At 39.5% G+C, this 27,566-nt stretch overlaps 1 protein-coding gene across 8 annotated transcripts in view; it reads right to left on the bottom strand.

Annotated features, from left to right (window-relative positions):
* MBD5 (methyl-CpG binding domain protein 5) overlaps positions 1-27,566 on the bottom strand; it is a 150,406-nt gene that overhangs the window by 33,156 nt on the left and 89,684 nt on the right. For 6 of the 8 annotated variants that reach the window (XM_074910101.1, XM_074910102.1, XM_074910100.1 and 3 more), the window contains 5 exons: positions 27,351-27,408; positions 16,871-17,548; positions 11,936-12,038; positions 11,097-11,277; positions 5,848-7,986 (listed from right to left, as the gene is read on the bottom strand). In XM_074910101.1, coding sequence (XP_074766202.1) covers positions 5,848-7,986; positions 11,097-11,277; positions 11,936-12,038; positions 16,871-16,983 — 2,536 coding nt within the window. In that variant the 5' untranslated portion in view covers positions 16,984-17,548; positions 27,351-27,408. The remainder of the gene's footprint in view (positions 1-5,847; positions 7,987-11,096; positions 11,278-11,935; positions 12,039-16,870; positions 17,549-27,350; positions 27,409-27,566) is intronic. The other 2 variants (XM_074910097.1, XM_074910095.1) reach the window with 2 other exon arrangements.

The following is a 27,566-nucleotide window of genomic DNA, read 5'->3' on the forward strand; positions in this document are numbered from 1 at the left end:
AAGAGGAGCTGGTTGCCATCCTGTCTAGGGGTTATTTCAGCTTAATAAGACACTTTTCTCAGACATAACAAGCTCCATAAAGGATGCCAGCCAGATACTCCCCTGAATTTAAAGTAAAAATATTTTACTGATTTGCTAACACTATGATATATAAAAGTAATTTTGGGGAGCAAATCCAGAGACTCACATGTCGCTTTGTACACATTTAATGTGATATATTCTACACTATTCCATCTTCTTCGATGCACGGGAAAGACCATTTTCAGAGAAGCAAGGGCCTACATTACATTGGTAACTACCACTACGTGCCAACAGCCCACGTAACCTTTTATTCACGTCACACTTTATGCTTTAGGTTCCTCATGTTGTCAAAATACGGACGCGACTGCATCATTCCTTTCCATCTAAAGCATCAGCTCTCCCAGAAGGTAAGGGAGAATATTCAACCCGAACTACAAAATAAAACAGGTTCACAATTTAAAATCTGAAGCAATACTTTTCATTGTTGTTTTTCACCTAGACTAAGGACAAAAATTCTTTAGTTAAGACTAAAGCAATACACTCCTCAGGAGACACAGCCTTGTGCTACAGGCAAAAAGCAAGAGGAAACAAACCATTACAAATAGCAGAGAACTGGGACCTGTCCTCTCATGCTACTGAAGAAGAAAAAAACCCAAAGGCCGTTCTGATCTGAAAATAAATTTTTGTCTAAGCTGTAGTCTGATTATCACCAAGATAGCTTCTGGTTCTGCAAGACAATCACTGATCGCTCAGCTTCGGCCAGCTCGAGCCAACTGTCAGTTTGGCAAAAAAATCCCCATCTTTCATGAGTCTTTTACGTTAAACTGGGCTGAAACCCTGCTAACGAGGTTACATTATACCATTTAACACAGATGTTTAAGTATTCTGAGCAGCCTCTGCGCCACCCAAAGGTCAGTTCGGGAGGGCAGCACGAGGGGGGCCGAGCTGAGCAGATGCTCAGGTCGGAAGCGCCCACCATCATCGCTCAAAACGTTCCTATGCACACTTGGGTTATGAAATTTCTTTTTTCCATTCATACACTCAGCATGTCCTCTCCTAGAGTATTTCAACACTTAGTATTCTCACTAAAAGGAAACCACTCGTCTCTTTGATGATGAATGTACCAGCTTTCAGCGCTGGAAGTTGTCAGCGAATGCCTGCCAACAAGGTAAAAATAATTCAGCCCTCCACCTTTTCAGATAGTGCCCAAGAATAAATACTTGTAGGAAGAGATACTATTCCTTGGCTACTTCTTTGACAGAGGAGATTCCAGGGAATTCCCAAGTGCTGGAATACCTCACATCCAGCTTGACTTGCTGGCATCTGGCCTGCTGACAGGCTCAGGGCGTGGGAGTGGAGCCTGACTTCGGGATCTTCTATACAGCAGAGCACAGACGCTGCCTCTGGGCTTACGTCCCGGGGCCTGATCCACAACCACCCAGAGCAATTTTGCCTCCCTCTTTTGAAATTGCTGGGTTTTTTTCTGTACCTTTCCCGAGGAGTGACCACTAGCCAGAACATCACATCCTCACTCTGGTTTTCTTAACTGCACACTGAGCTAGGAGCACCCACAGTTCCGTCTCCTATTCCCATTTTTATGTTTCCAAGGATCCAGCCAGCATCTTTTTTTTTGTTTCTTTGTTTGTTTGCAACCTCACTGACCTGACAGTTTTCATTAAATCTGTTAAGTCAAAGCCTCCTAAAACCCTCCGAGTCACTGTTTTCCAGGGCAACGTTCCATTCCCAATTATATTACACTGTCCTTGTCTGTATTAAAATCAATTCTGTCTGAGTGGGACAGAAGGTCCTCAGTGACTGGTACTGGTCCTGTGCACTCCTCCCTATTTAATTATATTTTAATATTTTTTTATTCTGTAGATTTCGCCAGTAAAAATTACTGTTCCGAGTCTAGCAAAGGGATATAGCCCTTGTATGCCAACTCTGCCCTTTATTTGTCACTGCAAAACTAGAGTTTCTCATATTTGTGATGTTCTGATACTTGGGACAACTTACCATCTTTATTTCTATTCACTACAGTTATGATATTAGTTCTCTCGATTTCCCTTATCACCTGTGTATAGCTTTTACTCCCAAATATTTTTCGCTTATTTTCATCTATCCCATTATTTATGCATGTTGCATTCTTAGCAGGATTTGCATGTTGAATGTTGACTCACACACAGATTTTTTACGTTGTGAACTTTTGGACTAATGGCACATGCTATCATCAAGAAAAAAAAAAAACCACGAACCAAAATCTACAATAAAATATATCGCACGGACACAGTCCCATTTTACAAAAAGAACAGGCAAATCCAAAGAGAAGCAAAGTGGCTTAATGAAAAAAACTTAAAGCTGCCAAACTGGATTCTCCCTTCAGTTTGTATGAGAAGTCTGAGGGCTTGATTAATGAGGAAGACAGCGTCAAAGGTTAACTGAAATATTAACACCACTCATTAGAAAAAATGAGTCTGGGACCCAGTCTCCTGGCAAAAAATAGACTTTTTTCAAAGGAATAGCCCTAAAGAAGCTGTACAGACCTACTGCTAGCTCTTCCTGTAAGACAGCTCTTATTAAACAGGGTTTGTAACCCAAATACCATATAATTGAGAGACACAAATTGTTAATAAAAATTAATTAAGGATAACTGGTTTTCAAGGGCTCAAACTTGGAAAACTGCAAAAGCATTCTACCGCATAAATATAAATTTTTATTTTTGTATTTATTCATTTTTAATTCCATCACACTCATACTGAAAATTACCTGGAAACTAAAGATATTATCTGCGGAAGAAGAAAACAAACCCGAGAATAATAAACCTCAGTCCATGTGGTTAAAATATAATTAAAAGCTTAGGCAATAACCAGCTATCTAACTGTGGCGATTCTCAGTATTTTTTTTCCTCTCAGGAACTATTTTCTGATTAGTAACTATTCTGAATGCTGGCACAGAAACAGAAAACAGATTTAGCAATTAAAATACTTAAAAACAAAGGGGGGAAAAGGAAAAAAAAAAAAAAAGCCACAAACTCAAATAGGAACGCAAGAGTTTTCTGAAGACATCTTACTCAGCTAAACTGCTCCCGAACGCAGGGTTCACACGGCATGTCTGACACGGCTCAGCTCCATCCACCAAAACTAACAACCCTCTACGCCTCCGTACAGAACAATGCCCAATACACCCTTTATCAGTTTTTTTTTTTTTTTCTACGTAACTGAATGCAGAGTGGTAGCTAACTTTTATTTTTAAAGGTTGTTATTAATTCAAAATACTCAACATTTCGCACTCGTTTCACGGAAAGTGCGCTTCCATCCTCCTGCAAAGAACCCAAACTGCCCGTATCTGGATTTTCAGAGGATATTGATTAGATTTAAATCTTCCATCCGAGCCCCACGCTGCTGCAATGACTCAGGCAGGAGGCTGGATGAAGGTTTATGCAGCATTTTAGGGCCTTGCCCCTGGGAATAACACAAAGGTAACAGAATCTGGAATTTCATCTTAAAGAGGAATACAGGTCTGTAGGCTTTGAGCCATCATGGATAGTAATAAAATAATTAAATGCAGGCTGTGTGCATTTTGCAAGCATCGAAACAAAAGAAACAAACCCCTTTGGTAGTAGGGAACGTATTCAAATCTTTCTAGTCTTTGCCTACACGGAACTACCATTTATCATTTAGATAAGGAAAAAAGTGTCAGTTTAGGGCCCTATAATTATATTGCTATAATTCTATCAGCTATCTCCAAGGTATCAGCAATACCAGTCTGTAGAAATACCGCAGCAGAAGTTCCCAGGTGGGGTTATATACATATTACTATTCCTACGTCGGTGAGAAGTAAATTGGCTGTTTATGTTGAAACGTTTCTTCACGGGGCTTTGACACACGCACAGATTTGTTCTGTCGCATTTGTCTTTTCGGGAAGAAATTCAAGCATGCCTTCAGCCAAGGACTGGCGATAGAAGGAAAGGCTGTGATTAACTCACACAGGAATGCTGACAAGCCCTGCTGCTGGCCTAAGGCAACCTTCAGGAGTGGTCCCAGCCCCCCCCCCCACCATGCAGCAGGGCAGGGCTACAGCGTAAGGCTGGGTCTAAAGTGATGGAGCAGGAGCAAGAAGATCCCCCCGCGGGGATGAACTTGGACTCTTGTTCTCAGAAGTCCACTTTTATAGTTTTTAAGCAACCTTTTATTGATAACTTTTATGTAGTGTAAAACTTACGTTAATCTTGGACCTTTTCAACCCTTACCCCATTCCCCAGGGGTGAATTACTACTGCTCAGCTTCTTGAAGGTAATCGCTGGTGCACAGGCTCTTATCTCATGTTAACAGTCTTTTCTGTTCTCTGCAGGGCAAGTTAGTCCAATGCCACAGTAACTTCACAGCTTTCTCCAGCTGTGTGGACAGTGACAATTCAGAAGAACCATTCATACCAGTGGTCCCCACTGAACTCAAAAGAGGTGGAAACCCAAATTGTTCCCGCTAAAGGGATTTTGTAGTATGCTTAGTGGGACGGGAAAGCAAGCTCCTAAGGCAAAAGCAAACCTTTGTTCTATTCAGAAGAAAGTACAAGGTCTCAGAAGAGACAGACTATACCAGGAAATACTCCTCTTTGTCAGCATGACAAGGCAAAACAGCCATGCAAGGATTAATAGCTGCTTGCTTACGACACAAACCACCAATATAGCTAAGGAAAAAAATTGCCTTTTTTTCCCCAGGAACGGGAGAGAAACCCTCAGAAACTGTGACCAGCATAATGTTAGAAAATTATTTTTCTATAATTCAGTTTTCATATAATTCCATCCTGTGTTTCAAAGAATAAACAGCTCTCTTGGAGGAAGCTCAGGAATACATATCAGGTTCTTTCTTGGGTTAATGAGAGAGACCACTTGCACGCTTAGAGTTCCTTTCGTTTGACCTGATGCAGTTTAGCTCTGATCCTATCAAACACACGCTTTGAAAGTTAACCAACCTGTAAGGCTGAAACCATCAGATGGAAGGTTTTCTTTCTGCTTAAGAAATTAACACAGCACCATCTTTCAAACTCGCATATTTTGTTCAACCAGTAGCAGTTAAATGAAATACAAATTTTTTGAGCTGTCTCCCTTTTACCTTTAAACGGCACGGAGACACTAACAGCAGCATACCTGTTTCCTCTCCAAGTCTTCGCTGATGAATAAACCAGGAAATCTTTCTACGCTCTTCCAACGGAATATACAGTTTATTCAACCATTTAATTACCAACTTAGTAAAATTATCATGATAAAGGCAAACACAGACTCGGCACTCCCCCGCGCTGTCCCTGAAAAAGGTTATTTTGCAAACTTTTGTGCTCTTGGTATCTGCTCCAATCTCTGATAACACCAACTCTTCAACGCAAGCAGCAAAGAACACATGTACAGCCTGAATATACATTGCCAGGTTAGCCACAGCGTTCTAGGGTTGAAGTAGCAGGGCAGGGCATGCTGCAAAAAAAATACCCCAATTTATTTGGGCAAGTGACCAAAGCTGAGGTCTGGGTATGTACGAAAGTGAGTGGGTTTTATTTATGCAGAGTGTGTGGGAGTTAATAATAAAAGCAAGAGTTGTTGTAGGAAGGAGGCCAAGATGATTTTGTTCTGGAAAAGGGAGATATATTTTAGTCTACCACTGTTTTTTTCTTATTAGTTTTATTTTTGAGTTTCTGGATATCAGCATGAAATAGGCAGACTTTTCATAGTGGTAAATTCAAAATTAAAAAGTAGATACGTAAAAGGAACCCGTTTCAAAATAGTCATCATATATTTCCAAGCAGTCAAACATAGGGGTATCCTTTTAGAAGGAAACGTACCTGCTTCAGGACTTGTTTGATTACAGCTGCTAACAATGCTGTTTGGTATCACTGGAGTGGAGGATGCCTGGATTCTCGACTGAGGTGGGTTCGGATGTAATGAATTTCCTAAAGCCATTCCTGACTGACTGAGCATCCCACAGTTCCCACTAGCCTGCATCTGATTTATTAAACCTGCAAGATGGTTGGTTGTGCCCGGGCTAGTACCGTGGACAAAGTTAGTGTTTGTGTTCTGGCAGTGCACACCTTCCCCTCGCAAGGGTAAACTCTGTGCCAGTGAGTTCTGGAGACTGCCAGAGTTCATACTGGTGTCTGCAAAATGCATCTGGTTACCAGAGCATGGTAAAGCAGTATTTGAGCTCCCACAACTGGTGGTACTATTGCTGCTCATGTGAGAGCTTTGACAACTCATGGACTGTAGTAGCTGGGACATAGAACTGATGGGAAAGGAGCTTTGACTTTGCTTTCTTATCAAATCAGATCCGGCTTTGGAAACTCCAGAACTGTCCAACTGAGACTGTCTCAGCAAACTCAACACCGTGGTGGTCGGCTGCTTTCTTTTTCTCAGAGGATCTTTTTGCTGAGACATCAATTTGTCTCTCAGTGCTGCTCGGCCACTTTGCCCTTCAGTCGTTGGTAGAAGCACATTGGCAGCAGGAGGGAACATGGTATTTAAAGTGCTATGTCCTTCGTTGTTGCCACCGCTGGCAACAGGTCCAGAATTGCTACTGCTGTTATTGTTGTTACCAGCAAGTTTATTTTGATTTGCTAGCTGTGCTTTGGCTGCTGCTGAGAGTAAACTACTTGCTGGAAAAGAGGCAGCATTGTGCTGGTTCAAGATCTGATTTAAAGGCATTCCCAGCAAACCAGGCTGACTCTTCAAGGAACCACTTCCAGCCGATGCAGTAGAAAAAACTGCATTGTTTGGAGGATTTAATACATTACTCATTCCAGCGATTAATGGGTTAGGGATGTCCTTGTACTGATTAAGTCCATCATGCTTGGTGGAAGGGCTAGATGGCATAGATGGTCTTGGTGACCCTATTGTTGACCTCGGGGACCTGGGAGGAACTTTAATACCACTACAGGATGACTGTGGTCCTACTGGAGGCAGCAGGAAATTTCCATGATCCGATGACGTGGAAGAAGAACGTGATCTTTGGGGAGAAGCCTCGATCCTTCCGATCCCGGACCCCATCATATGAACTGGGGATGTCACTGGTGAAGGCGAGAGGGAAGTTGAAGCAGAATGCTGAACTCTTTGAACATGACTTCCATGGTTCATGTGACCAGGTTTTACAGTTGGCAAAGGAAGATTACTTGGCAAAGGGACGACAGCAGGAGGCATGCTTACATTCATCACGGGTACCTGAGAGTGGACATTTGAATGGAAAGTAGTTGGGTTAATGATAACAGGGTTCTGATTCACTGGTTTGCTAGGAATAGGGTCAAGTATGCCAAGTGGATCCTTTTCTGATGTTAATGGCTTTTTCTGAAGAGCACAAGAAGGCGGTGGAGGAGGTGGGGGTGGACCTTGGGGCGGTTTATGGTGAAACATTGCTCGTGGTATTTCCATACCAGTTGAAAAATTACACATGGGTTTTTTCATTACTGGGCTTTTTGTGGTCAAGGTTGGGGAAAGAGGTATATTAGTCCTTCCAGCCATTGCACAGGATGACTGTATGGGAGAACCATGTAGCATTACTGATGGTGGAGACAGAGGCGTCCTGTTCATGTGAATAGGACTAGAGTTGGGTGCTCCATGAAAACTGGGATTGTTCCTTGTGAAAACATCAGGGCTTCCAAGTGGGTCAGTCCTAGGAGAGATTGAGCCATCTCCGTATATCTGTGATCCCGATGAAGCTGGACTGGGCATCCCACCATGACTGCCACGATACGGAGACTTCTGTCCGAGTTCATTACTCCCCAATCTCTGCCTAGGATAGACAGAATGAAGTTCTTGTTGCTGGCTTCCAGCCATTTCTTGCACATAAAGCCTACCCATGGCATTAGATGCCCCTATCATCAACTTGAAAGGAGTCTTACATTCTGGCATCACAGAATTTGTAATTCCTTCATGTGATTTATTCCTCATTGATCTTGGAGTTGCTGCTCGAGTAGGAACTACCGGAGTTGCACCTGATATTAAAAACACGACAGTTACTGTTTTGAAATCCGTTATCACGCATTTCAGTGCAAAACTACCGCGTGTGAAAATATTCACAAAAGCTAGAAAACCTTTTGGCTAAACCTTTGCCTCAACAGAAATAATACCAAAACCATCAAGTAGTTGCTGGCACAGTGCATGCTACCCTACTACATCGTGCAGTTGTAGAAACCTTAACTCCGTAGCCCATATAAAGATTAAGTAAATATGGGCAACTTTAAATCTTTTCCCTTCCGTTTTGTTTCTTCTTTCTAACCATCATCTCCAGTGTTCTACTGCTGAATCTCCAGCATCACCACTTCAAAGAGCTGGCGCAGGCTATCACTGTCGCAGGGAAAAGGAGCCTCTGGCACCATCTATTGAGTACAGGAGGAACAAAGCCCAATGAGGGTTTAGGCTAACTTCTCTGCACCCTACAGAGAAAAGGGTCCTGCCCCCAATGCTGTCCCTGAGAAGGATGAACGGGGAGCCATTCGACTTTGGGCTACATTTCTGTTCAGCCAGGCAGAGAGAGAGAGGAGACGATGCCTGCACAAGGCAGGGCACAGCTTCTCTGGCTGCTCCACATCACTCACTGGTGCCACGGGCACCCCAGTCCTCTGAGTTAATCTGTTCCTGGAAACTGTCCTCTACTGCTTTACTGAATTCAGGCTTCTCCTGCAGCTTTTCCAACAAGTTCTTGTTTAGCTTGGGGTGAAGCTGCTAAATTTAAGAAAGGGCTCTACCTTGTATGTTTGTTTTCAAGATAAATGCCTTGGGGATGTTTGCACATGTAGACATGTGAAGCCCTCTGCGATGGAAAAATTTCCTGTAAATCCCAGTTTTAAGGCCAGACCTTCCTCCAAGCACAAGACCACTTTCCTTTTCTGCCCACTACTATCAGTTTTATTTTTTAAAGATTTTTTTTTTTTTTTTTTTCCCCTCAATGTTTTACTTTAAGAATACCATCACAAGCAGCTCCACGTCTGGCGGACTTTCTGCCAGTTTTGCTGCTCTGGGAATCTGTAACTCAGCTTGGAGTGCCTGGCATGCAGCCTCTGAATATGTAACTTCAACTTGAATAACAAGCTAAAGATTTCATGTTCAAATGAATTCAGAGGTGCCTTTAAATTCTTCTACTCAAAAGAACCCAATTCCCTTCTTTCCTTCAGCCTGGCCATAGGAGACAGATGGCACTGACAATCCTGCCTTCATCCTATTTGCTCAAGCAGCTACATCATGACAGAAACAAACATATTACCTTTCCCAAAATACAACCAAAGGCTCATTTAGGGAACAAATCTCAAGACTGAACTGCAGAACGAAATATGTACGAGAACCCTCACCTTGAATTCTGGACCTAAGCAAATGGTCAAATGTAAGTGAGCATAAATGAAAAGACATTTCGTTTACAGAGGCAATTTATCAGGAAATTTTCTTCTTTGCTTAGTGCACAAAAAGTCTGATCAACAGAGAAGGTAAGACCACATAAATGTGACTTGTGTCTTTAATATTTATCTGGTTTTACCTCCTTCATTTTACTAGTTTTTTGAAAACAAAAATGTAATTTGAATACTAATAACAAAAATTAATAAGGAAAATGCATAGCAATTTGGGAAACTGCATTTTTCAGTTTAAAAAATATAAATTACGTTGCAAAAAATTTAAACAAAGCTTTAAAATCTTAAGTAGCAATTTGGAAATTTGGAAATGCAAGAGCATACCAGTACTATGAACAGCACCGGTACCTTAGCACTGCCTACCTACCTGAAATTTATTAATCTTTATATCCTGAAAATTTTCCTCTTTGAAGTCAGGCTGCAGAGCGATTGGCAATTACCCAGCTATTATTACAGCAATAGATGGTGCACAAGATCTCTCAGATTACTGAGGGCCTTTCCCAGAAGTTGCAGGCATCACAGTATATAAACTCACCGAGCTCCGTCTTAAGAGTAACTTTGCTTCTTTGGCGTAACCATTTGGATTTGTAAGACTACTTCAGAACTTTTCCTTGTCATCCTTAGGAAGCACCAAATTTTCAGTTTGAGTTTCTACGTGACTCTGATTTTCTGGATGTTTCTTTCAGTGCTAACTTTGGCCTTTAGCTTAAGCAGCTTTATTTTCTGGTGCTGATTCTCCGGATGCCTTTACTGACGGCAAGGGTATCTCCTTTCAGCAACCATTTTGCCAGGTTGAACAAGCTAAACGCTTTAAGATGACTTTCATAAAAGAGGTTTAGCAGTTCACTCTGAGAAGATCCTCTGCTCTATTTCAGCTTGAGTGCCGCCAGCAAGAACAGGGGCTCAGGAAGGCAGCGTGCAGACAACAGCATTTGTACTTCTCTCTCCTAGTCACACTGATCTGCACCACACTGCCATCTGGTACTGCTCACAGGCATCTTTGATCAGCTACTATATCTAGGTCTTCTTTCTCAATAATTTACAGCTAATAGCTTTTTTCACTAGTCCCCAGGTGAGTAACCTCACAATTAACAGGATTTGTTGCCATACCTTTTCTTTCACGCCAGGTCTCAATGATTTCCCCCAGTTTTTCACCATGTTTTGATCTTCTCTTGTTTTGGTAATACCTGTCAACTTCACCCATCAACAAATTATCTCGGTTTTTTGTTGATATGGATAATTAAAATGTTAATCCAGGTTGGTCGCCAAAAATAATCCTTGAGAAATTACAGAGGAGATCTTCTCTTGCTGTATATTCTGCCTTGCAATACAATTTCCCATTTAGCCAAGTCCTTAGCCACATTCTAATCCCTTTATAATCACTTTATTCTGCTTCTCTAATTTCCCATGTGACAGAATATCAGACATATTACTACAGTTCCAAAAGATGAGAGCTAATGTATTTTCTTTGTCTAGAACAATCTGATATCTTTTCCAAAAAAATCACGTTCTTAGTCTGGGATGACCTGCTTTTTAGACCGTTTCCTATCTACCTACATCTCTCTAATTACTAACTCCAGTTTTGCCTTGAATCTGTTTACTAGTGCACTCACAGATACATTAGACTTTTGGGGGTGGTTTTGCACAGTAATTACGTATATTTAAAATTAGGTAATTAAATGATTCTGCGTGATTTTACTCACTTGTTCCACCACCAGGACTAGTTAGAACTAGTGAAGGATGTGGTGCTTCCATGCTTTTATGAAGTGTAGCCACAGCAATAATTTTCCTTTTATGTATGCATAGTTTGGTGACATCTTCGTCCGCTTTAACATCTTCAGCAGTTCTCTGCTTCACAGCAGCTCCAGGATCAAAATTAAAGACCTGAGAGTAAAAATGCCAATGTTTAAAATAATGGTTATAGGTAGCAGCTCACCAAATATACCTAAACCTGAAATTTTACAGCGAATTAAATTCACCTCTGATCCTTAGAGCTGGCTGCTCCTACATTGCCCACAAGATACTTTTACAGTATGTTTTGAAATTATAAATAAAAAGTGAATATATTTATAATAACTAAACAGAATCACGGAAGCTGTCATCTAGCAACAGAACTTTTAACACTCCTCAGTAGCAAGCATATGGAGAAAAAAAGGAGAAAGGACCATGTGTGTTTGAGATTGCCCTGCAATTAAGATGAAGTTTACAATTTGTGTACAGATGATAAATTCGTGAAACTGATACTGAAGCCATCACCTAAATCAGTGTCTGGCTCCAACTCTCACATGTTAACATGATGCTGTTGATGGTAGGCTTCCAGTTTAATGTTCAAACGTCACAAAAACAGAGTCAGATATTTTCCATGAGGGGAGAAGGCAGAAGGGAGATTTATTTTGTATTTTATGGTAAACCTTTGGGTGTATACCACTTATCTCATTTTATATATGAGATCTGAACAGAGATTAAGTCATGGCATAGCACATCAGCTGACATAGCTCATAAGGATTAGAGCACAGAGATCCAAAATGATGTTTTTCTTTACCTTGGGAAGAACAAGAGGACATTCTAGGCCACACTTGCATGTTCCATCAGTCAGCAAGTAAGTCTTCACCTGCTCCAAGCAGGATAATAAAGACCCACTGGGACTGTAAAGGAACAGAAATGATGAATACAAGCTACTTGATAGGTCATGACTTCTATCTACCATTCTAACAGCTCACATAAGAGAGTGTTTAAAATAACAGAGCTAAGATTTCTTTTTTTTTTTTCCATAGTACTTCTTGCTTTTAGACAAGAACTGAGATGATACTTATCAGAAACAGCCCCCTCCAAAAATTTTAAAGGAAGATTTTACTCTTTACATTTTAAAGGAAAAAAAAACCCAAAACAACAAACACAGCAAGTGCAGAGAAAAGAAAGTCACTGAGATTATTGATATTTACTATTCACATTGCAGTCCTGCTTGAAAGCTTTAACTACCGCCTAACTACACTAAGATTATTTTTCTCCCTCTTCTCTCCTATGAAGTGTAACACACAGGCAGAGTGCAGTCCCCATGGACCTCCTCCCCCTCCATCACATCCCTGCAGTTCCATGCAGGCACCAAAGTCATCTCTACTTTTTAGGGCTGGGACCTAATTTAAAAAGAAAAAAAACAGGGAGGCATGTTTCAAGGAGTATGAGCAGACCCATACAAAAAAAGGGGGGCACAGTTGCAAAACTGTTGTGGCTTGGTCTCTCAGTTGCACAAACAGTTTGGTTTCATTCAGCTAAAATTTCAACCCTCTCACTGAAAGTAAGAAATATTACACCAAGAAGCCAGTCCAATGAGTTTCTGATAAACTGCACTCGGATTTCTCTAACTCCCACCAGAAAATCATTATCTCCATATCCAAAAATAGGACACTGGAAATTCTGTTACGGCAAAATCACTAATTCATAAGATGAAAAAAGTTCTCATGTCACAAGCCTCTAACTTCCAGATTGCTCTTTATTACTTAGCCATCTAAACTGTTTATCAGGGAGAGAATACAATAATTTATGAGGACTGGCTAAAACACTGGTTCGTAATGGCAACTGTAAATAGCCCTTATTTTAACAAAAACAGCTTAAGTGGAATAGTTTGGATCACGAAAGCAGCCAAGAGTCAAAATTCCAAACTATGATAAACTTCATACTTAAAACCCAATGTACAATCACCTCATTTTGCAGAAGAACCAAGTCACATATAAAACAACATCAGCAAGTGACATTTAAAGTTACGCTGATGGTTTAAATAAGTAATTTATTTACCAGACTCGCCCTGAAATAATTATTTTAGGGAGAACTGCCCAGGTTGCATGTGTAACAGTGATGGTTCTGAGGGTAAGCAACATAAAACAGCAATCTGAAAATAAGGGTATGGGAATGAAGTGATAGATAGGTCAGAAAGTCAAACCTCGCTGCCTTAAATTGAAATACTTGGGGAGTAAAGGAAATTACTCTTTATTTTTTAAAAAATTTATTTATTTTCATTTCAGCTATGGACTGGTTAAACCACGATGCTACCACTATCACATTTTAACACAGCGAGTATTTTGGCTCCACACCTCCAGTGCTGGCTGATCCCTTTGGACATTCCCAACCTGTCCTGACTCCCACACAGAAGCAACTGCTCATCCCAGGCGAGATCCATACTTGAAGATGCTTCCCACAGGAGAAACTCAGATTGGCACTTGCTCTCCACTTTCCCATCTACATGCAAAAATCTCCACGGCCACTTTCTGTGACGCTGAAAAATCTTGCGTTAAATGGCGTCCCTGGGAATATGCTCTGGAGTCAGGATGCCGTTTTATTTGCATTAGTAAAAAATGCCTACTGAGCAGCAAGAGTAAAGCTATACCATCAGAATTCTTTTTTTTTTTTTTTTTTTTTTTCCCCGTTTCTAGAAGAAAGCAACTTTAAATAACCTTCCTTGACGTGCAGTCTGCCTGGGCACATGTACCCAGTTCAGGCAGGAGCAGATATAGGAGCCTGGAAACAGCAGACCTGTAAGGCACACACGTACTGCACCAGTGATCAGGGGGTGCAAAGGCAAGTCTGGGTACTCAGGCTTACCAGGAATGCACAGATCAGCCCACTGAATCTGTTATATCTGGGATTCAGCAGCCCTCCTGCACATATATGCATGGTTGTTTGTCCCGAAGAAACAACAAAATTTTAAAAACGCCCGATGTTTTTTCTTTCTGCCTTGTTCCTGACTATGTAATTGCAAAATATCTTTTGTGGACACAAATTCCCTCATACTTCTATACTGCAAAGAATAATCCACAGCTTCCTTTATGAGAAACTACCAGGGGTTTTTTTCAGCACTGAGGTCATCCAGAAATTTTAGGTCTCCCAAAGAAACAAGAAAGAGCAAATTACAAAATATATTGGGATCTGTTACAGACAGCTGTGAAATCTGTTCCTGCTATTAAAGAGCTTTTCTCAGTTTATTCCACTGATGACTATTCACCCACAGTAAGCTGAAGAAGAGATTTAGGTCCTACTTTAAGGCAGCAGCACTGTTTTACTAAGAAAAGCGCCGAGACTCAACTCAGTGCTTTTACCAGGTAATAACAACTAGTTAATTAATGGATTTAATCCAAAGCAACCGTTGACAGTTGATAGGAAAGCATGCGTGCTCTATAAGGAAGCACAAAGAGAATGAGTCCTTATTCAGCTGGGATCATCTATTCTAGTTAAATCATGTCAGATCTTAATATATACACTAATTTTCCCTTGGATAGCTTTTGAGTCAATATTGTTTGACCTTTCATTCTCGCAATAAATGCTGTATTTTCAAGGTGGTTGTTCCTTCAGAAGGGCAGTGCAGCAGTAGAGCAGGTTACCCAGAGAGGTTCTGGAAACTCAATCCTTGAAAATGCAGCTGGTGAAACCAAGGGTTGACCTGACGGAGGATGCTCCACGTCAGGCAGGAGGTTGGATTATTTGACTTCCATCCTTTCCAGCCAACATATCCTACTCTGGGCTTTGCACCAAATAAGAATGTAAGAGCTGTAGACCACACTAAATGCCTTTCCTTAATCAGAATGAGTTACAGAAGGCAACCAGATAATTAACCATTGGATTAAAGAGAAAAAAAAAAAATAAAAATATGGGCAAAACTTGGGAAGAGGGCAGAAATAATACAAACTTCTCCAAGCTGAAAAAGGCAACTGGTAAGCTTGATTAATAGGGTCAACTAGAATAAAAACAGTGTTTTGTGTGAGGCAATTCAGAACAGAAATATTAAAAAAGTCCCCCTGAACAAAGAGAAGACGTGTTATCAAAAGAAGACAGAAAAACAAACAATTGCCAGAATTATACCAAAATTCACTAGTTTATAAACATGTAAGACACATGGTTGAAGAAGCAGCACAAACTTTGCAGCCTGCTTCTTACAGTTGTAGAAAATGAAGTTCAAAAGCAGGTAGGATCATCAGGAATATAAAAATACCGAAGCGTTGTATGTCCTGATGCCTGGATATAGAGATGATAGGAAAAAAAAACCAACTAAACAACCCACAACTTTTTCTTTCTCATTGATTTTTAACTAAGGCAGAGGCCCAGTAAATTATAGCTGTAATGAGAAATACAAGGGGAAGGCAATTTATCTTTGACATGCGTATCACTGACATGGATTTTGTTTGATTCTGCTAATTGAAAATATAGACAAGAAATCCTGGAATGCATTTGATCTTTTATGGTACTTTTGTGTAAAATTGGAGTATGCTTTGATTCATTAAAGAATTTTGTATTGGTAATACATGAAGGGTTGTGAAGAAGTGGTTATTTTAACTAGAGAATAGTGGAATAAGATTAAGCAAATAACAGACTGATAATCATTTAGACTTCTGTGATGTAAAGCTGATGTACCGATGTTTTGTTAAAACTAACTTTGATCTTTTTTTCCAATAACATTTAATTTACAGTCTGTTTGTCTGAACACGTTAATTTAATAGTAATTTCAATACATTTCTTTGTGACTGTTCCAGGGTGAAGCAAAGCAAAAAAATCCAATAAGCTAACAAAATAAACAAATGCAATACCTAAAACTTGGGATTTGGGCTTGTGTTCCTGTTTTTTCTACATGAGAAATGTGGGGAATCCATAGAAGTAAATCTTGCTGGAGAATGTCAGTGACACTGAACACAGAACCTTCACAGGGCATACAAACCCACATCTTTTCTGCAGCTAAGCAGTTACACCACTTAAATTTCCTTTCAAAGGAGAGTAGGAAAAACAAGTAAGTATGATGAAGACCTGGAACATAAATCCAGAAAAGAACTTAGGGAAGAAGAGCTACAGAATGTGAGGATGAAGCTGCATGGCACTGAAGGAACTGAGCTGAAGGCTTGTGGCTGACAGAAGAAGCAAGTCCTACTCTACCTTACCTGCTTTGAACTGCCCGATTGCTGCTTTGAATTCCACCAGCAAAGGCTCTTCTAAAAAGCCTTTGCAAGGAAAAGGCAATGCCTATGCATCTTGGAGCAGGCAAAAACCAGCAGAGATTTCTCCTCATCTCGGATGTGGCATGTAACTAAACCTCTGGTTAGCGTCATTGTAAAAGGTTTGAATAATAAAGATATTAAGTAAGGTTAAATCTGCTACTGCTTAGCTTTAAAACCCATACAACAATAATAAGTAATAAAGAACTATTCATGCCTAAAGCAAAATGTATAGTAAGGATTATCAAATTTTCAAGACCAAGCAATATCAGATCTGAGAGTACGTCAAGCGCATGCAAATGGCACAAACTGACAGAAGTGGACTCCACTAGTATCAGCAGAAAAAAAAAAAAAAAAAAAAAAAAATCAAAAAAATCTCGCACTTCCCAAACAACAAGCCCTTGAAGTTTTGGAGTACAAGAAGATTAGATGAGTCACTCGTTCACCACACGTTCTGGCAAAAGTACGACGATAAGAAAAGCAGGAACCCCCTCAGATAAGCTCACCTGATATAGAGCACTCCGCTTTGGTCCACCCGTCGCTGCCAACCAACGGGAACTTGCACTGCTGGTGGCCCTCCATCCGTGTCCCCTCCGTCACACTCCTTTCCACCATTCATTTTTCTGTTTCTGTTTATGAGTCTTCAAAGATATCAACAGTAAGATGATATCCTTTTACTACATGTCATCATGGCCTCCCAAAGAAGGCCATTCAGTACACCTTTCCCCAAACTGTACAAAGTGCATTGGGAGGCTCCAGCTCAGTTTGAAACCAAGTCCTTAAAAGTGGCCATTTTTGTTAATGAGTCAGTTTCCCATTATAATCCACATTAAATATGCAATGTTTAACTCCTTATATATTCATAAGGATGAACTATATAGATAAAAATTAGTGCTTCCAACTTGGGAAAACCATAATTCACCAATCCTTTGTTACCTGTCAGAAAGGAGAATGGGGAAAAGGAGAATTTCTAGTTCAACAGCATGGCTCCAAGCTTGATGACTAAGATAACTTGTATTTTGTGAAAGCTCGTCTCATTTTTATAAATATGAGTCAGATCTAATACCTCCAGGTATTATACCCTTTATATGCCACATTCTTTTTGTTTTCTTTTTATCTTCCATTCATTATCCAAGTGGTCGTCTTGAGTTTCTTTCATGACTCCCTGGCTCCAATAAAACAGCCTGCAAAATAGAGATAGAAAACACATGAGCCATTTTCTGAAGTCTTTCCGCCCAGTTCAGTAACTCGTGAAGATGTAAACAGCTGCATCCATTTAAAGAGCTTCGAATCAAAATTTTAAATGTCAATAGAACCATCAAAATAAGGCTTTGGGTAAATATAATCCTGCTAGCATATTCTATTTCTATGTGGATGCGATAGAGATACATCTCAAAAGCTCCAAGAGTGCAAATGTTATTAAATAGTTAACATACAGTTTGGGTGAATTAAGGGATGTATCTTTTAACTGAATAGTTTCACATATGCTTCTGTTCAGAATTATCAACAGATGACTAGCTCAATCAATGCCCTTTAAAAACTGTTTATAAAACTGAACGAATTTAATGCAAAGGAAGCCGCTTGTAGGCTTGATATCCATAAAAATGGAAAAACCCTGCATTTAGTCTAAATTAAAATAATCATCTTACAAAATAATTGTATAATAAAAAGGGAAAAGCCAGCATCAATGCACTGATCTCAGAATACCTATGAAACAATCTGAATATCATAAGCAGTAATTTCCCTCACATGATTATATTGTATGAGCAAATCTTCATGAAAGAAGTTCAGAACTGTGTTATTCCCCCAAAACAGTTTTTCAGGTTGACTGGGTAAGACTTAACTCAAGATTGAACATTTTATTGAGGTGAGACAAACATGGAATACATGATTGAAACAATAAATATGAAAAAACCACAATCCTAGAACTCAGACGTAAGATGACACTGGTAACTATTGTAGTAACAATACTAACAGGTTTTCTTTGGAATCGATCATCAATTCTGCCTTACTCCTAATACTAATGTTATGCTAACTTTTTAAAACATAGTAAATGTTAACTATAGACCTGACTGATTTTAATAAGAAAAGGTTTTCCAAGATAGAAATGGAACATAAAGTCTTAGGATCCTACAATATTTCTGCAACAACTGTACCAACAACACATTACTTCTATATTTAACAGTAATAACAGCTCCTTCCTTCAAGACCACTAAAGGAAAGCATAAATATAGTCCTTGAAAATATTCCCTTAAGTACACTTATGCAGTACGTTCTCCTTAGATGTGCTACTTAAAAATGTAAAGTTCAAAACGCTACATAAAGGGAAAAAAAAATAGCCATGATATTTGCAAGAAGGATGTGGATTAGAAAGGACATGGCTGGACATACCCCCTTGACTAAGGTGCTGAAACCTGAAGAATAGAGTGTGATTTTTCAGAATAAAGAAAGTGATTTTCTGTAGGATCAAGCCTTCTAGAATAGCCTGGCACTGTTTTGCACTTTGAACTTTCCTACATTCTGGAGCATTCCAATAGGATGTCAGTGTGAAGTCAATGGTTGGACTAGATGATCTTCAAGGTCTTTTTCCAACCTTGATGATTCTGTGATGTAAACCTTGGCTGACCAAAACTGGGGAAGGAATAAGGAGACTAGGATGAGATTCTGCTCGCTGACAGTGGGGAGGTGACTGAGTACTAGTGAAGGGTAGAGGAGTGAATGTCACATGAAACACCCTTCCACCTCTCATATGAAAACCATCTATCCTTTAATCTCTAAATCTTGTACAGAGAAATAGGATGTTGGAGAGCACTTGGCAACAGATCAAGATTCTCTCAGGTTTTCAGTTTAGAAGTTTTTGGTGTTTGACTGGTTTTAGCCTGATTAAGAAGGTAGCAAGTTTTATCAAAACCAAGGCAGAATTTACCTTCAAGTTTCAGCATTACTGATGGATGCTGCATTGGCATTTTTACTGTAGATCCCATGTAAGGCTAAAACAGGTAAATAATTTCCCTATTATTTTTAATGAGAATTAACTTTCTGTAATACAGTAAAATCGGAAAATGCATATTAAAAATACTGCAAACACATAGTGCAGAGAAGGTTGTTCATCTCTTAGCCCGGTCTTGCTGTGGCTCATGTTGCTATTTAGGGCAATTGCACTGGATCCATTATGAGAAAATAATAGCCATCAATTTCTTTTTTGCACAAGCAGCGAGAGACACTTTGAAGTAACCTTATATTTCTACTGGTTCTGCACTGCTCTGCCTCAGCTAACATCCCATTCCATCACCACCCTAATACTTATCATCATCTAATCAGATAAACCGTTTTTCTGCACTGCACATAGCTTGAAGTAGTATAAAAAGAGGCAAAAGAATTCATTTAACTGCTTTGTCTGTGGAAACTATTTAAATCTTTTTACTCAGTACAGTGAATTGGGATAAAATGGCTGCTTCAATCATAGACCTTCAGTCAAAGTTTATTGTTTGTATGACTTTTTCTTAAGGACACTTAAAGAATTGTAAACTAACACAAGGATTTGAGTGATGTAAAAAAAAAAAGAAAAATGAATCAAGAGTACAGGTATGATGATCCATTTTCCATTTTTCCCCAGATATAAAAATACTTCAAACACCACACTCACCCTAAGCAGAAAACAGTGAACAATGCTATTCACATCATGGAAGTTTGACCATTTTTCTTGTAATTTACTGTGCTCATATGCAACTTGGGGGCTGTGAGGACACACTGATGTGCCTGTGTGCAACGAATTACAGAAAAGAGGGCTATGGCTCCCTGGAAGCTTCTTAGTACACGGCCAATCAGTGTGTAACTAGCCATGTAGAAGTACACAGCTAATCAGTGGGTAACTAGCCATGATTTATAGGAAAATGCTCATGGAAGTCAGATTTTTTTTCCACTAAACTCCAGCACAGTTCTCTGTAGATTTCCACAAACTGCAAGCAATAGAATCCTAGAATGGTTTGGGTTGTGAGGGACCTTAAAGATCATCCAGTTCCAACTCTCCCACCAGCCCAGGTTGCCCAAAGCCCCGTCCAACCTGGCCTTGAGCCCTTCCAGGGAGGGGGCAGCCACAGCTTCTCTGGGCAGCCTGTGCCAGGGCCTCACCCCCCTCACAGGGGAGAATTTCTGCCTTAGTTCTCATCCAAATCTCCCCTCTGTCAGTTTAACCCCGTTCCCCCTCATCCTATCCCTCCCCCTGATGACGAGTCCCTCCCCCCGTTCCCACAGCCCCTTTCAGCCCTGGGGGGCCGCTCTAAGCTCTCCCCGGAGCCTTCTCTTCCCCAGCTGAACCCCCAAACTCTCCCAGCCTGTCCTCACAGGGGGGCTCCAGCCCCCCCAGCATCTCCGTGGCCTCCTCTGGCCCCGCCGGAGCAGGTCCGTGTCCTTCTGCTGTTGGTGCCCCAGAGCTGGACCCAGCCCTGCAGGGGGGTCTCCCAGAGCGGAGCAGAGGGGGAGAATCCCCCCCCTTGCCCTGTGCCCACCCTGCTCTGGGTGCAGCCCAGCACACATTGCTGCCTCACAGGCAGTTTTTCACCCCCCAACCCCCCAAGTCCTTCTCCTGGGGGCTGCTCTCCAGCCCTTCCTCACCCAGCCTGGATTTGTGCTGGGGATTGCCCCGACCCACGGGCAGGACCTCGCCCTTGGCCTTGCTGAACTCCATGAGGTTCACACAGGCCCACCAGTATATATTGTAACTATTGCACTTTTCTATTAGGCACAAATGGCAACCGTAAGAGGTTGCCATTGATGTTTTGGTATAGAAATCCTTCACTAAACTGCACATGCACAGCTGTCATGTGTTATTTTATTTAACTGCATAACATCACAGAGAAGTTAAGCATAGTACAGGTCTCTCCAAAACGAGTTAAACCTCTCAAATCTGGTTCAACAAAGGGCATCCTCTGCATTTTCCAAATAACTGGTTATCAGCCAAACAAAGAAAACGGAGCTAAGGAAGATAGCAGTGAAAAAGAAGATGAGAGTCACTTAAACCAGGCTGGGTTTGGCTCTTTTTCACCCTATCGCTGCCGTAGGCTGGTTTCATAACACATTTTATATGATAAAGCAGCCTAGATGAGAAGCTGCAAGTGTAAGGGGACAACCGGAGGGGACAGTGGCACTGCTTCGTTAGGTGTAGCAGACTGTTCTGTGACTGAAAAAAGACATTAAAATCCTACTGGGGATCAGTCTGACTGTGAATGCTCTGACACACAGAGCATCTATTTGCTACTCAAACCTCTACATTTCTTACCAGTCCAGAATATTCTAACTGGATTGCAGAAAAATCCTGTCTCTTTTGATATACCCTTTCCCCCTTCTCCATCAAAGTGTTCTATCTGAAATACTTTGGATTGGGACAGAAAGTATTTGGATTCTGGACAAAATCCAAAGTATTTTGGACACTGGCTTCTATCCAAAGGCCTGATTTTCATCAACTCCTATAATAAATACCTCGTCTCTGTAATCTCGTAACAACTCCAGACAACTCATGTTATCTCACCACGAGCAACACAACTTTCCACATCTAAATCAATTACTTCTTTTTTCTGTGCGCCAAGACATGCTGTTTAGATTTGTTTTGCAGTCCAGTTTCATTACAATATGCTTAAAAATATTTCATTGGAGAACTATGCAAAATTACACTGAATTGTTTCCCCCCTTCAGCTCAAACCCCTGGAAAATTTCTCCGTAGTTTTCATACGCTCTAAGTATGTTTTCAATTTTTAATGCAACTGTCTCACTTTTTGAAATGTTGCATTTTAGGAAGCCTCTTTGCACACTCAGCTGTTAATGTTTACTTTAACAATCTTTTAGTCAAGTGCTGAAATAGAAAACTTGGTACAAAGTAAAAACCAACTTAAATTAGATACTAATAGTCTGGATTCAGATCTATCACATACGATACAAACACCAATATTGCATTTATTTTATTAATATATTGATGTAAAGCCAATTAAGACAAAGTTTGACAGTCAAATATTGCAAAGATGCTCCAGTATTTTTTTCTTACTTGAACTTTTAAGCGAGTCTAACAATTCCATGTGTCACAAGGGCTACTTAAGAGTCTACAATCAGTGACTGCCTCTCTGATGCACAAAACCCCAGTGCTTATTTATGGAATGACCAGATTTTGTGTATAAAGTCTTGCAAACACTTAGAACATACACAAAACGCTGCTTATAGATACAAATTGCAATCTCGTTTCCTAAGCTTTCCTTTCTATCACAAGAAAAAACAACAAAATACATTCAGAAATAGAAATTGCCCTCAAATCACGGTCTTGGGAGTTTTCGAACTATCAGGAAGTTTTAGCTTCTTAAAAAATGTTATTTTCAAACCACGCAGAGTTAAAATGGGTTTTTATTTAGTTGCCTCTTGCACATTATTAATCTGCTTAAGTCTATCAAAGCAATTAGTTAGGATTCTCCTGTATCATCTAATTAGATACAAGTGTTGCATCACTTTTTGGGAATGCTTCTCCATTTTGAAAAGAAGCATTCTCTTGACTAATTAGATGGTATTGAATACTTTATGAAGCCCTATTTTTAGGTGAGTGATTCAACAAACAAATGTGCCTGAAGTATAAAGGAAACCTTTCTGCCTTCAATCTTATCTCATTGTATTGCTATCCAGGACTATAATACAGCTGTATACATGATATACTCCAGCCTTTGGTTTGAGACAGACATCTTCATCTTACTCGTAAATACAGAGTATTGAGAATACATTGCAACAACCAGAAAATTGATCTGCACCGAATGACTTAATTAAAATGATACATTTTAAATTGCCCTAGTGCCGAATCAATTTATACCAGTCCCGCCACCTTCGTATTGAGTTATTTTGAACTGTATCAAGGATAGCTTTATAATGTACGATAACAAGGCTTATGTATCCCTAAGATATACCACTTTTGATGCTGTAGAACTTTTGAAGATCGGAAGCCCCCAATTTAACCACTCTATAAAATAGGAGTTATTTGGATAAATTCACTCATAAACGGCAAAAAAACTTCAAGAGTCCAGGTGACTGTACCTGTCTCTACATCCACAGTCAACGACCTTCACCAGTAGCCCACTGGACATGCCCCAGCTCAGCCAGCCTTGCCTACCTGCGCCTGCATGGACAGAACCCTAGGGTATTTGGAGTCCTATACTGCCAGAAGAGATGACCAAAGGAGTCACTTCAGAACTATTTAGGAATTTTGAACTGCAACAGGGGAGTTTTAGACTGGACATTAGGAAAAAATTTTTCCCAGAAAGAGTGATCAGACAGTGGAATAGGCTGCTCAGGGAAGTGGTGGAGTCCCCATCCCTGGGGGGGTTTCAGGGCCGTTGGGATGAGCTGTGGGGGATGTGGGGTAGGGGAGAACTTTGTAGAGTCGGGCTGAGGGCTGGACTCAATGATCCCGAGGGGCTTTTCCAACCTGAATGATTCTGGGATTGTGTGAATCTACATGTACAAAACAATAAGGAAAAGATTCTCACGGAGCAAGACTGATTTATGGTCACATATTCTACCTGATCATTAAGAGCACAAAAGATGAATGTCTTCTCTTGGAACATTTTGGTCCAGCATGCTGTTAACCAATCAGAAGTTGTAACCTCACATCCGATATCCTTCCTGCTCATAGTACAGGTAAAAATCAGGAGTTTGTGGAGCTGCAGGATAACTTCAGTTTAGGAGATTTAACTGTGCCATTAGAGTTGTCCAAGGCAATGGCTGGACTGGGGAGGAGCACCATGCTTTTATGACTCTTTGTTTGGTGTATGTGTAGTACCAAACCCTGAAACCTCCTCAAAGTACAACTGCCTTTTAACACATCTATCTGTGTAACTCCCAGAGGTTTTCAATTCGAATGAAAGAATGGAGAAAGTACATCCTTTCAAGAACTGCCTTTGTGTACACATGTGCACGTATGCATACACATTGCATCTCTAAAAGGGTTTTGACAAAAAAGCAGAACGGAGATACACAACAATCAAAAAAGATGGCAGGAAACAAAAGGATTTTCTTTTTAAGCCTCAGCTCTGTCGACTCAATAAGAATTTAATAAATACAACAGTCACCCGATAGAGTCCGTAGAAGAATACAGAAGAGTCATAATGGTCTTTCAGGCCTTCCACCACATTAATTTTTTTCTTTATGAGGGAAATAGGTCAAAACTGTGTGCATGTGAGACAGGCCTACTTTACTGTCAAAATAACGTAAGCACTCAGATGTTTTAGAAAAGACAACTGGTATTTGGTATGCAATCTAAATCAACCAAGTTATTCTGTAGATAAAAATCACGTCCCCATTATCAAAACCTTTCTTTGAGAATATTACAAAACAGAATATTACTAACCTATATGTTAATAACAAGTGAAGAAACATTATTATATCCATTTTTTCACTTTAGGGGAACTCGTCTAATGAAATGAGGAACTTCTAGAATATACTATGTCCATCTCCAGCAACCCACAAATCTAGGAAAAGCAAACATGCACTTGGATGTTTTCTCCTTTTTTTTTTTTTTTTTGTTTGTTTGTTTTAAAACGGCCAAAAGCTATTCATACATTTCCTTTTCAATGGTCTTGTTTCAATCCGCAGGCATGAAGCTTTAACAATCTTACACAAACTGGTTAGTTTTTTAATCTCTGAAACAAGACAGCAGGTGAAGTATCCCATAGCAGAGAAGAGCTGCCAAGCAAGGTCCCTAGCTGAGCATTCTGGAGGATGAGGTTTTCTACCAATATAAGGAGAAAGGACACTTGAATCTTTTTTCTGAACAGCTTTTCCTCAGTTCTTCTGCATCACCCAGCGATGATGCATCATCAGTACGTATCAGTTCTGCAACTGGGAATGACACTTTTTCTGGGTCCCCTTCCAGTTTTGTTCAAATAGGAATTTCTGTCTCCTCCAAAACCCATCTTGCCAGAAGAAAGCCACAATTCTTAGAAGTATTTTGATTTTGTTGAGGTAATGCTTTTCCAGAATTTAGTATTTTGGAACAAGCATGAGTAAATCGTAATTCTGTGTGGCTTCAGGTATCTTTCATGGTTATAACACTGAAACTTTTCCACTGTCATTCTGTTACCTCTGTAAGAAACTATAAAGCTCTACAAGAGTCTATCAGGGAAAGTTACCATGACTCTGCATCAAGAAAAAGGTGACTACAAAATATGGAAGAAAAAAGCAACCTGCGCCTACAAGAGAGAAAATTCAGACCTTCCAAGACCAACTCCCACAACAGAAGAGGTTAATAATAGAGAAAAATCTGGTTTGTCACAGTGGGATGGCTCTTGCTACAGACTCATTAGAAAGCGACCACTGCAGGCATTCACATTTATCCAAAAAAGTTAAAATTAACATAAACTTAAAACTCTAAAATAACACACCGATTATTATGAAATTATTTAGCTATAAATATTTTAAAGTTTCAGATCAAAGTTATAATTACTTCAAAAGGAGATCCAAGCACATGAACAAACTAATAACAAACTTCTTTCAATTCTCATGTTTCGGGCTTCCAAAAATCTGAAATTATTATTTATAGTTTTATAATGAAGATTATAAGGTTTTAAGGAAAATTTGATACAGAATATTCTTAAGGTATCCAATAAATAGATGCAGAAAATAAATAGGTAATAACTATTTGTAAATGTTCAGTTCTACTTGACAGCTTTGCTGTACATTATTGACGTACTGATTAGGAGGGAAATAGAAATTTCTGAAAACAAAAAAGTTAATTTTAAAAGAAAATAGTATCTAAATGTAACTACTTCAAAACCTACACAGAAAGACTCAATCAGATTTTAGATTTTAAGGAGTTCAAAAAAAGAAAAAAAACCTCAGAGTGCTAGAAATATCATGACAGGCTCCGAGCTATGGGCATACCAATTACTGGATTGGCCCCAGATCTCCATTAACTGTGCACTGCAATATCAAAAATTAAGCAATAAATGGTAAAAATGAAAATCATACTCCCCTATCTTCAGTGTAGAGGTCTCAACAAACTAGATAAACCTCCTTTGTATTATGCACCTGAAGTTCAGGACACAGCAATATTTAAATCATTTGAATAATTCAGACCGAATTTCTGTGTGAGAGAATGTCAGAAACATAGTGGGATTGCAAATTAAACCTGTAAATTATGCTTTTGTGCCAAAGTAATGTCACATGACTATACTATTTTTAGACACATGGAATTTCTTCTCCAAGCACTATTTTTTAAATTGTTTACTGAATTATGTATCTCTACTCAGCAATTTCCCTAATGAAAATACTCTTAAGATATTAAAAAAATATTATAACATAAAAATCAGCTATTCAGACACCTTAATGCAAATTCTACAGCCTTATCTGGCATAAATGTAATAGTGTTTGAGAGCTTTGGTTGCCTCTCTGAAATCTGGTGTGCTACAAACCTGTACAGTATGATAGATGAATCCCTGGCATTAGCAGATTATTACTTACTGTCTTTCAGTGATTCACTAATTGAATGTGTAAGCATTTGGAGAATTTGGCCCCGCTGTTTTACTTAAGAGATAGTTCTCTCTGTTTCCTAAAAGAGGACTCGGAAGTTCAAGGATATTTTGAATAAAAAGGAGGTGGGTGATTTTAATCCTTTTAAATGCTTTCACTCCATGAAAATGATGACAAACATTTCTTTCTTGATATACAAGAGGTCCATTACGTATAAGTTTAATCATTTTTTAAATGAATCTCTCTGAAGATTTGTATAAATGACCTTTCCTTCTATAGCTTCTTTTTCTACTTACACTGGTCTGAGTCAGCTCTTTTATGAATATACCATTTGATTTAAAAATATTCTTTCTCACCCTCATATGAAAACATCACATTTGGTTTAAGATCTATGAAATAAGTAATGCACATATAAGGCATTTTTTAATATACTAATTAACAGTGGGGCACAGGATTTAAAAAAAAAAAAAAAAAAAAAAAAAATAGCCTGACCTTTTTCCTCATTAAGCATTAGATTGCAGGTGGATATGTTCATCTTGTTCATTCCAAGCTGAAAAATAAAGAATGAGTTGAAACAGAAGATAAGCAATTATAAGCAATACAGTCCACTTATGATGTTAAGATTTCAATATTAAATTATTCGTAATTATTTCCTCGTATTTATAAACACTTAATCAGAGAGGTTTCTTACAATATTATTCCTCCTTT

Source organism: Athene noctua, chromosome 7 (assembly GCF_965140245.1).
Source record: "Athene noctua chromosome 7, bAthNoc1.hap1.1, whole genome shotgun sequence".
NCBI classification, from domain to species: Eukaryota; Metazoa; Chordata; class Aves; order Strigiformes; family Strigidae; genus Athene; species Athene noctua.